Source organism: Alosa pseudoharengus, unplaced genomic scaffold (assembly GCF_046254945.1).
Source record: "Alosa pseudoharengus isolate Yale_2024_CS ecotype anadromous, Long Island Sound unplaced genomic scaffold, YU_APseudo_1.1 YU_APseudo_1.1_scf_11, whole genome shotgun sequence".
In the NCBI taxonomy this organism is placed as follows: domain Eukaryota; kingdom Metazoa; phylum Chordata; class Actinopteri; order Clupeiformes; family Clupeidae; genus Alosa; species Alosa pseudoharengus.
Window position 1 is genome coordinate 27,922,129 of NW_027468576.1, and position 11,051 is coordinate 27,933,179.

The 11,051-nt window shown below is 42.8% G+C and overlaps 2 protein-coding genes across 2 annotated transcripts in view; one reads left to right on the forward strand and one right to left on the reverse strand.

Moving 5' to 3' along the window:
• Window positions 1-1,440: 1,440 nt before the first annotated feature.
• On the forward strand, window positions 1,441-4,215 carry LOC143113396 (protein ABHD8-like). Its single transcript, XM_076275422.1, has 4 exons — window positions 1,441-2,171; window positions 3,029-3,199; window positions 3,508-3,724; window positions 3,991-4,215. Exons 1-4 carry the CDS (start codon window positions 1,441-1,443, stop codon window positions 4,213-4,215), a joined length of 1,344 nt encoding a protein of 447 aa, XP_076131537.1.
• Window positions 4,216-6,037: 1,822 nt separating this feature from the next.
• Window positions 6,038-11,051, reverse strand: part of LOC143117134 (uncharacterized) — a 9,389-nt gene continuing 4,375 nt past the window's right edge. Inside the window, exons 5-9 of the mRNA XM_076278659.1 lie at window positions 9,389-11,051; window positions 9,084-9,246; window positions 8,647-8,809; window positions 8,353-8,485; window positions 6,038-8,100 (exon numbers count right to left, since the gene is read on the reverse strand). The exon at window positions 9,389-11,051 is cut by the window's right edge and continues 704 nt beyond it. Coding sequence (XP_076134774.1) covers window positions 7,928-8,100; window positions 8,353-8,485; window positions 8,647-8,809; window positions 9,084-9,246; window positions 9,389-11,051 — 2,295 coding nt within the window. The 3' untranslated portion in view covers window positions 6,038-7,927. The remainder of the gene's footprint in view (window positions 8,101-8,352; window positions 8,486-8,646; window positions 8,810-9,083; window positions 9,247-9,388) is intronic.

Genomic DNA, 11,051 nt, shown 5'->3' on the forward strand with positions numbered 1-11,051 from the left:
AGGCCACACACATCCTGGATCAACCAAGCATAACAACAATAACAACAAACAGTGATTTGCTACATTTTTTTCTATTAACGCATATTTGCCACTTCTGAGGTATGTTTTTATCAGGCAACTAGTTTTGGTATCATCTTTTTCAAATGTATTCTGATGGTAGGCCTACATGCAGGGATGTAGTGGATGTAGTATTCAGAAATAGTTTATCCACCTCTTATTAGAGTTTATCCACCTCTCAAAAGAGTTTATTCGCCAATTGCAACTTTCAAAAATCACACTGTATTATCCACATTCGCAATATGTACACACCAACATTTTAGGAACCATTTAATACCACTGGTATTGTTATAAATATTGGACAATGGAAAAATCGTATAGCCCATGGAGCAGTCCACCTCACCGAGATCACAGAATTCATAGTTTACCCACCTCTTATTTTACCACTACATCCCTGCCTCATGTGAAGGGCATATAAACATGTGTCTTCCTAATAGCCATCCAGAATATGTCCTATGAGGTCTGTGTTCTGGATTGGAACATACTGCGAAAATTAAACAATGTCACAGCCTGACATTGCTGACTATGTTGCCAAAATTCTCCAGTTACCATGTTAGCAAGTTTATAGCAGAGCCAATCAGGTTCTGGGTGGTATTTGCAAGGTTTAATGTGTGGTTTAGGTATCTAGCTCACTAGACCAAAACCCACATAGTGCTGCTGTAAACTCACCACTGTCCCTGATTGTCTCTTAGTGCACTTTGTGTTTAAGAGAGGGGTTTTGGTTATATGATTTTCCAGTGTCATTACCATTGTGCAGTGCCTGTGGGCACAAGTAGCAAGGCAAACAGTTTTTCTTGCAAACTTGCAATCATCATATGTTACTTGTTTTGTCAGAATCAAGCTGAGCTTCCCAAACGCTCTTGTTGAACGCACCATTTGGAGTATGGCGAGGTGACACACTTTGACGCTATAGTCTTGGATTACTTAACTTAGCCTGCTATAGACAATGTTATATAATGTTGGTCATTGAGTCAACTGTTAACTACATTGGTGTGACAAAGATGAACACTTCCATTTTCCATTTCATTTGTGGTATGGAAAGAGAAAGAGAGGGAACATTACATACAGTGTTAGCTGCCTTATGTTCAGGTCTTCTATTCGTATCCAGTAAGCCATGGTTTGACTCTGTGTACAGTCTATACTTGGCTGAACATTTTAATTTTTAATGCATACAGTATCTATACAGTTTATTCACACACAACAGTGTCTCTTTTGTGTGCAGTGTCTTTTATGCCGTACCTTAGATAAGAACTAACTTCTTCAAATGTCTCTAAATTTTACTGATCCTCCTGTATTTCTGTCCTTTGGAAATAAACTGATTATTTTGAAAGAAGCATACTAATTGCCCTACTGCCTTGTTTGTGTTTACTGTAGGGCCGCACCATGTTGGCTGGTGTCATGGAAAGGATCATCTATTGCCTAACAGGAAGATCAGCCAATGTTGTAGTTCCAATAGAAACCTCTGAGCCTGCGGATGGCTTCGAGTTTGTGGAGGTGAAGCCTGGCAGGGTGATCCGGGTGCGGCACATCATCCCCGACCGGCAGGTGGTGGATGACTACCCCGGTCAAGCGGGCAGCATCCCCTGCAAGCGAAAGATCTCCGTCTTCCGCAACGGGCAACTGTACATCGAGAACCTCAGTGATGCTGCGCGCTCGGAGACTCTGAACTGTCAGAACGGGGACCCAGATCCCAACAGCATGGTGGAGGTGGAGCTGTCGGACTGCAACAACACAGCTCCCCAGGAGTCCAAAGCCAGCCCGGATGGTCCAGTGGTGCAGCAGCCTCAGGCAATGCAGCGCAGGCGGCGTAAGCCCAAACGCACGGTGGTGATCGACTGTGAGAGGAAGATCACCTGCTGTAAGGGCACACACTCAGACGTGGCCCTCTTCTTCATCCACGGAGTGGGCGGCTCCCTGGACATTTGGGGCAGTCAGCTGGACTTCTTCTCCCACCTGGGTTACGAAGTAGTGGCACCGGACTTGGCCGGGCACGGTGCCAGTTCTGTACCTCAGGTCTCGGCTGCCTACACATTCTATGCTCTGGCAGAGGATGTGAGGGCAATATTTAAGCGATATGCCCGAAAGCGCAATATTCTTGTTGGGCATTCTTATGGGTGAGTATACTGATGGATACGGGATAACTCTGTGTTACTTGGTGAGGTGACAATACTAACGTTAAGCCAATAACTTCCAACTTTCCAACTACACACAATCTTTACACACAACTGTTCAGTAAACAGTTTACAGGTTATAGCACAAAATTGTAAATCAACTATGAAATGCTCCCTATGTTTTATTTTAATGTGTAATAATTAAAAACATAAGAATGAGGAATTCAAGAAGTGTGTGCCAATAAAACAAAAAAATGTCCCTTTATCATTGAAACAAAAGTAATTCCATCTGCTTTGACATATTTTCAGTTATTACATTGTACTCAGGAAGTAGGCTTCATATCTCTAGATTAAACAGCTGTCTCTTCCTGACACTGAAGACTTGTAATGCCTGACAGGGACACATGCCACAAATTCACTATTTTTTTAAGAAAGGATCCCATGTGAGAGTCAGGACCTAAATGTGGGCACGTGTATGACATTGATGTATTTTTTTTGTGTCCCACAATGTAGTATAATACAACACATAGGAAATACGAGGAGAAAGTTGCACAGCACTGTAAGATTACACCAGTACATCAAAATCATGTATAATGTAGCAAACCAATGTATTGTAACACAGCAATGTATTGAGGATTTACTCTGTTTTGGGGGGTCCTGTTTTTCTTATCTTTGTGGTCAGTCACAGATTTTAATCTGTTTTTCATGTTGTGTATCTAAGAGTGATGTTGTTTAAAAGAAAGCCGGTCTATTCTGGCTGTATTATGTAAACACTCATATATGTATGTGCGTAAACATTGATGTGAAAGTAGCTGTGCTGTCGTAAACAAAAGAGCAAACAATCTTACCTGTTCCCACAGTGTTTCTTTCTGCACTTTCCTGGCCCACGAGTATCCTGACGAGGTCCATAAGATGGTGATGATTAACGGGGGTGGACCCACGGCTCTGGAGCCAAGTATCTGTTCCATCTTCAATCTCCCAGCCTGCGTGCTGCACTGTATGTCACCATGCCTCTCCTGGAGCTTTCTCAAGTAAGGGCACCTTCCACGCATCAACTCAGAGCCGTTTGCATACATACACATTGTTACCAAGCATGCTGGCTTCTAACTGACCAAGCTTCAGTTGTTACAATGTAATTCTTTATTAAAACTGTGGTTGTTCATATTATGTCCATATATGTTATTCTGATGTTTATAAGTATATTAATAGTATGAGTGTATGTATGAAGTTTATAAGTATAAAATAGTTTATGAGTGTATAAATAGTATGCAGCAATGTTTTTTTAATTGAAATAAATGGAAAGATTTTAAGACTTTATGATCATTATGGCTCCTCTTAGAGCTGGATTTGCTCATCAAGGAGCAAAAGAGAAACAGCTCTTGAAAGAGAGCAACGCCTTCAACGTGTCCTCCTTTGTACTGCGGGCCATGATGAGCGGGCAGTATTGGCCAGAGGGAGACGAGGTGTACCACGCAGAAATCACAGTTCCGACCCTGCTGGTGCACGGCATGTACGACAAGTTTGTGCCAGTGGAGGAAGATCAGCGAATGGCAGAGGTATGTCATCAGATTCCCTGAGAGGGCCCTCACTACAACACTTCAGTCTGTACATATGAGTTCCATTAGGATCACTGCTTCTCAAGGTATAGTCAACCGTGTCATGAGGGTTCATCACCACATGCCACTGAACAACAAGTGAAATGTCATCTTTGAACTGCCATTGCATTAATACTGCCAAACGTTTACAGGGAAGTTGGCAGTGTGTTTTTATTTTCATCCTTTTTGCGATGCCACTCTGACTCAACCTGTCTGTCTCGTCACAGATTCTCCTCCTGGCCTTCCTCAAAATCATCAACGAGGGCAGTCACATGGTGATGATGGAGTGCCCTGAAACCGTCAACACCCTCCTGCATGAGTTCTTCCTGTGGCAGCCCGACGCCCCGAGAAAACCCAAACAAGAAGCAAAGCCTGCACCCGACAACGTGTCTGTAAGCAACGGGGACACTAAGCCATCGTCAGAGACTAAGTCCAAAATCAAGAACAAATAACGGTCTAGAAGCTCTTTTTTGTAAGGAAGAGATTCAGTGGCTTGCTTGAAGGTCGTGCCAAGTGTCCTCACAAAGAGGGTACGTTCCTTCCAGAAGAGCTTAACGGAAGAGATGGGTCAAACCAAAATAGCACCCATCCTCGTCTTTTGCACTGAAGTAAACAAAGCAGGGAAGCACAGGACAGAGACACAGGGAAGGCTGTGATGGCCCAGCGCTCCTTTCTGATGGTTGTTCTCTCAAGCTGTTTGGTAGGCTAGAGAAGAAGGATGATGGCAGGTCTAAGAGGGCCTGTCAATACTGTATTAAGCACAGCACTGGCACAGATACAGTTTACAGACTTGTACACCACAAGAGCTGGTACGGTGTATGCAGTGGTGGATATATGTGTGGGTGACATAGGCAGCTGCCGAAGGGGGCATTTTACAGCAGTGGTTCTTAACTGGTGGGTCGGGACCCAAAAGTGGGTTGCGGAACCATTCTGGGTGGGTCGCGGAGCTTGTGGTTAAAAAAAGAGAAGAAATCTCCCATTTCAAATAGACTTAAATTGAGACGAAATGGTGCAGAATCCACAGTGTGCGATGTTCACAATTGCTGGAACATGAGCGAAAATGCCTCATAATAAAGTACACCTGTCAAAGACAGACATGTCAAGTACTTTAAGGTGACATCAGGAGTTGGAGACTTCACAAATCTAATGCCAAACAGCATGTTCCAAACAAATAGGCCTACAGGCACTTCGCCTGTCTTAGCATGTAGCTCACCAAATCTGTTGTCTTGAACGCTATAAAATATATATATGGGTCGCGACTTCATGAACATGGGAAATTGTGGGTCCCAAAGCCAGACCAGTTAAGAACCACTGTTTTACAGGGTGCAGCACGGATTGCCTGGGAGGGATGGAATAAAGGATCAGTTGGCACAATTGATTTTCTAATTCTTTTGCATGTCATGTTAAAGATTTCATGTTATTGTGTAGGTCAGTTAACCTTGTCAGAGTGGGCACACAGATTCTAGTTTGTGAATTAAGCAAGCCTGGGAGGGTCTTCCACTTAGAGGTATACAAAGGGAATGAAGGTAGCATGACCTGAGGTTTCCCCACTGGATGGTAGATGGAGTGGCACATCAAGTTTATACAGAACCAAATACTACCAAATAAACCAAAATTCATTCATGATACTGTAAATATATAGTTTTACAAATATATTGGGGGTTTTTTCAGTTTGTGCTAAATCCTTTACGATAATATAAAACCAGTCTGCACACAATTGTGTGTGTTTGGGAGGGGTGTCCATACCACCACACAAGATACAACTGCCACTGGGTGTATGGTAAATCAGGCAAGGTTGAGTTAGAATGAAAAGCTGTTTTGGGAGAACCGATGGTCATTTGTGTGAAGGATAAGCATAGAAATGTTTGGACGAAGGACATTGCTCACTACTGTTCCTAACTACTATGAGAAAGTTATCAGGTTATCATTCTTTCATGCTCTTCAGGTAAGGGCTTCTGGTTTACAGATAATACTTTCGCTCAATATTAATTCCTTTACTCTCTGATTTTTATATTATAGAAAGGGTTTAGGGTTTACTCAGAGAAAGAGTTGAAAATGTTAGAGATTGACAAGATTGTGGACGCAGACAGTGACTACTGCTGTCAACACAGGTTTCATTATTGTGTTATTGTGGTTTTATGGGTCATGTGGAAACTTCAAGTCTGATCCCTTAGAAATGATACAGGAATTATCAAACATGTCTATGTTGTTAATATCAGTACATTTCAGAATCAAAAACATGCATTGTATCCAAAGGACCATTGTCCAGACGCCTTACTCTTTTATTTTTTTAAAAGAACATTATGCTGACATTGGGTTATTATTCATGGACACAAATAAATGGGTTTCTTGAAATAACAGAATACATGGGACACATTATGAATGAATTGGATTGTAAATCATCATATCATCTCTATGTATTGTGGAGTTATGTTGCTTTCCATGCGTGTATCAAGACAAGGAAACACTGCTGGCAGTATTTTTTTTCTTCTTCAGGGAAATACCAGTGAACTGGGCAAATTATGCAACATTAACACTTTGGTTTTCTGTTCTTTGGATTGTTAGACAAGGTTTTAAAAAAAATCACTCTATGCTGTTTTTGAACAATGTGACTTTTTGCTGCTATTTTATATCGTTGAACACTAACAGTCATTTAGACTTCCAGATTGAGAAATGCTTTCACACAGCAAATATAGTATTGTACATGTACAAACTGTCCCCAGCAAGTACAAGGCATCCAGTTGTAACTATCTAGTGTAACATCTGTATTATCAGAGAGTGCTGATACTACTGGGCTGTAACTGGTGAGGAATACACGTCTCATCAGGTCTACCTCTAAACAACTTGCTATTTTACTTGAGGATTGGGAACATCGTTGTCTGTTTGAAACTGTGGTTACTGTCACTGATTAAACAAATACAAGGCTGTGAAACCATTTCAGGAATGCCTAAAATATTACTGGTTGTTTTTATTTTTCCAGAAATTAAGACATTAAAGAAAATGAAATTTAAAAAAGCACTAAGATTTCTTTTACATTATACATAAAACATATTACTTCATTTACATAAAATCATCACAAAGATCACAAAGTTACTAATACAAAGGCATACAAATGTGTGCTGTGATGTACTACAGACAGTATATTTTATAGCCTAATTTGAACCTATCCATTGAAAACAATCTTAACAGGTTTGACCAAAAACCTTACCCATTCCTGAAAGAATCTCCCTAGTGCACAAGTGTGAATGAAATGCATTTGTCCATAACTACCTGTGAACTACCTGATAACATCCCTGCCAACTAACACCAACTAAAACTGATTTTTTTTTTAAAAATATATGACATAACCTAATACAACAATGAGCTTTGCTAACACTAAACCACGTGTTCTAAAAAGGTGCATGTTTGGCATCGTGCAACAACCTGATAACCTGACAAGGATGCATTCTAATGATAAGAGAAAAAGAAAAAAAAACTGAACAAAGTATTCCCTATGTGTATATACATATATTTATAATATGCTGCTAAAAAATATACTGCTATACCGCTAATAAAACTAGATTGTAAATGGTTTGCTATTTACATTCACTTGAATATGTTTAGTTTCTTGATCTCATGCTGTACCTTTCTCACAAGTTGTACAGTAGTTTTCACATGTTTGATTTCTAGTCTGACTTATGCTGATGAATAATGCATTCCAGTACAGCCCTGGGCCAGCAGAGCGATGTCCTTGAACTTTGACTTAAAATGAAACTTCTCCTTCATCAGTCCAAAAAAAGATTAAGTCTAATCTTCTACACGCTAGTGCCACCTTGTGCTCACACCTCTAGTTGATCCTCTATCTAAAAGTCTGGATGAACTTATGAGATGACGGTTGGAGTGATTAATATATTGCTCACCCCCAAGCAGCAGAGTTCACACAGGACTGTACCATTTTATTTCGTAGTTGGCAAGTTACGAACACAGGTTGTCTCCTGTGGTTTGACGTGTCCAGTGTTGCTATAAGCTAGTGGTCCACCTCGTTTTTCACATAACTGCTATTGTTTTCTCAATTAAAAATGCTTCTTAAACATGCATCTGATGCTTAGTGTTCAGTAACACTGTTAATGCAGCTCTATACTCTATTGGTACGATGCGCCCACCACTGCCGCCTCTTCAGGATGTTCAGTGGCCCGCCCTGATGTCTGCTGGTCTCAGCTGTCGCTCCCCCTCGGCCAGGAAGATCTGCATGGCCCGGTACAGCAGGTGCACTCCCAGCTCCCGTTTACGCTTCGCCGTCCAGGTGGACACGACCCCGTAATAGTCTCCACGCTTCTGATTGGTCAGCATCTTCACACCTGATTTATGCATCAATGTGAATGGACATTAGGAATGAGCTAGCACAAGACTGTTACTACCTGAGCTACAACAATCTGTAAGAGGAGACTGCCAACTGACTATAATGAACAAAAAGTTTCACACATTCATAACATTCACAACAACACACTTACATAACAATTGTTGAAGTAGGGTGCAGGGAATATTAAAATTGATTATCATAGGCAAAGTTATGAATAGACTGACAAAATGTTAGTGATTTGTTTACCCACCGATTGCATCCACCATGCTCGCCTCCCGGGTAAACGCTTCCACTGGGATAACATTCTGGAAACAGTGGAGGGATATCACGCCATGTTCAGCGTTCCACACGTCCAGAATGTGCTTAACCTTCGAGCAGAGTTTCTGGAGCACAGAAAGACAAATTGATCTTAAGACATGAAATTCAACAGTTGTTCATGTTTCAAATCAAGTGTTACAATATAAAAAAAACATTAAAAACACACACACACACACACACACACACATTTTTTTGTTTTGGTTTGGTTTTAAATAGGGCAGCCCACCTTAGAAGTCTTATCTCCTCTGTAGTACTCCAAAGCCTCATACAGATGACTGTATGGGCGAGAGCGCTTGCCCTTGCCAACATAGAAGATGGCACTGACAAAGGTCTGGAAACATTCCTTAGGGGTCATGGCTTGACTTCGGAAGGGTAAGTTATTTGTCACTCTGAGGAGAACACATAGATAAGAAAATTAAGCAATAAGCCCCGAGAGGCCGTAGGTTCCACTCATTTTAGAAAAGCTAAGGGGCATTGTTAGGCACAACGCGCAGCGGAGTTTGTGTTGGATTTCACAAGCACCATGCGTGATTCAGCCAATCATAATCAAGGACCGGAACTATCTAACTATTTTAGAATATTTAATATTGTACCTGGTAAATCTGTATTCCACATTCCATAGCATTCTAGTGGTAGATCAGGAAATACTAAAATAGGACTTACCTGGGATCAAGGAGCAAATAATTGAAGCTGGACTTAATGACACCTTCTCGCCACTTCTTATTCTGGTCAGGTTGGTCAAATTGCTGACAAAGGACATATTCATCGTCTTTGGAGTCGGGTAAAATAAATGTGTGCAAAGCCCTTCTGAGCTCAGGGCTATAGTCTATATTAGGGGAGAAAAAGAAAAAGATTTTTGTACCTCACATAAAATATAGCAAATTTGGCCATTCACAAAGCTTAAAAAAATGGTTTGCTGTCAATTCTACTGAGATTGTAATGAAGACAATTCATATGGATACACTTACCAGTGTTTCCTTGGACGGACTGTGGTTGACTGGTGGTTTCTTGCTGAAGGCGGCGAAGCCGCTCCATGTATACCGGTCGGGTCCGGTTAGTTATGGGACCAGGGGCTTCTCCCAGCTCGACCAGCTTCTTTCTGAGCTCCTTGTCTGTCAAACCTTTGAATTCACTGAGCACATCATCAGCAGGCTTAACATTCTCCTTCCCTTTGCTCGGGCTCGTCTTGAAGGAGCGCCAGTCGTACAGCACCGTCTCATCACTGGTAGTGCTACTGAGGTTGGAGCTGATGGACGTGTTTGCCGTGGGCGGCACGTGGGTCTCGATCAGCTCGTGGCCCCCCTCTGTGTCTGTGTAGAAGTACTCCACAGGCTCGTCCACGTCTACTAGATGAGGACGTCCTCCTGGAGTGTAAGACAGGTTGGCCAGCGATTGGGGCCTGCAGTGGCCAGACAAGCGACTCATGCTGTACCGGGGGGTGCATCCGGTGCCTGGTGTGTCAGGGGGATTTTTCTCTGGCGTGTCAACACTGGACAGGGACGATGTCTGAGACTCCAAATCTGTGATCCAAGAGTCCTCCACGCTCTCTTTGCTACCCTCCTGAGTGCTTCCTCCAGGCTTCCAATCAGACCCTTTTCCACTGGAGCTGGAGAGATCATCAGTGATAAACTCATCACCACTGGATACTTTCTCTTTTCCAAGACCAGCTGCCAACATATTGCCCTTGGTGATTCCAAACGGGCCTGTAAACTTCTCACAAGTTTGTTTATCAAGAATAAAAGTATCAGCCATACTGTCTGACAGGATGACTGTATCTGCTTGGCTAAGTCCATCGTATGAAGCTGGACACTGATCGGCCCTCAGTGTCTCTACTTGACTCTGGGAATAGACGGAGTTCGAAGGCTCACCATACCTGCCCCCTGAGTAGGGCGAGTTATGATAAACGGCACCTGGTGTGTACCTCGGGTCTGCAGGACTGTCCTGTGATCTTGTTGGACGACGCATGCGCGTCGGCGTTGGCAGGGTCACTTCAAAGAGGCAAGAGGACGACAGCGAGGAGGAACTCTGGCTGGCTTGCTGCGAACAGCGGCTCAGCCGCGAGCGTGTCCTGCCAGTAACGAAAGGACTTATGACAGCGTCACAATCCTCACTTTGAGGCTCCTTTCCTCTTGGTGAAAACACCTCACATTTTGACGTCCTTCTCTCACATGTGAGATTACTCATCATTTCTGTAACCTCTGCCACCGGGGCTGACTTCTCCCACGTAAACTCTGCACTGACACAGGCACTGTGTCTATCCTGTCTAGAGTCTCTTTCTGTCTCTAGGGCACCCGCCCCTGTGTGTCCATTACTATGTCTCTCTGGTTGACAACAATCTGCACCATTATGTGAAGACTCCCTCTTAGGCTCTGTATGTGGTTCTGTAACAGCACATACTGGACTGCATTGGTTTTCCTCAGAGCCTCCATGGACATCCTCCACCGGTGACTCATTCTTCTTGAATAGCGAGACCCCAATGGCGCTTTTGTATTCTTCACTGTCACAGCTACTGTACTGACTATTCCCACTGCGGCTGCTGCTCCCTGAACTGGATGAGGGCTGGACTCGATTCTTTGGATCCCTGACATTGTGGGTGAACACTTCGTCTTGACTGTCCTGTTCAGTTGGCCA

Excerpts from the sequence above, each read along its gene's own strand:
- LOC143113396 (XM_076275422.1), top strand. The coding sequence starts at position 1,441 with ATGTTGGCTGGTGTCATGGAAAGGATCATCTATTGCCTAACAGGAAGA. Across the intron at positions 2,172-3,028 it reads CTTGTTGGGCATTCTTATGG|TGTTTCTTTCTGCACTTTCC; the intron begins GTGAGTATACTG and ends CTGTTCCCACAG. Across the intron at positions 3,725-3,990 it reads AAGATCAGCGAATGGCAGAG|ATTCTCCTCCTGGCCTTCCT; the intron begins GTATGTCATCAG and ends GTCTCGTCACAG.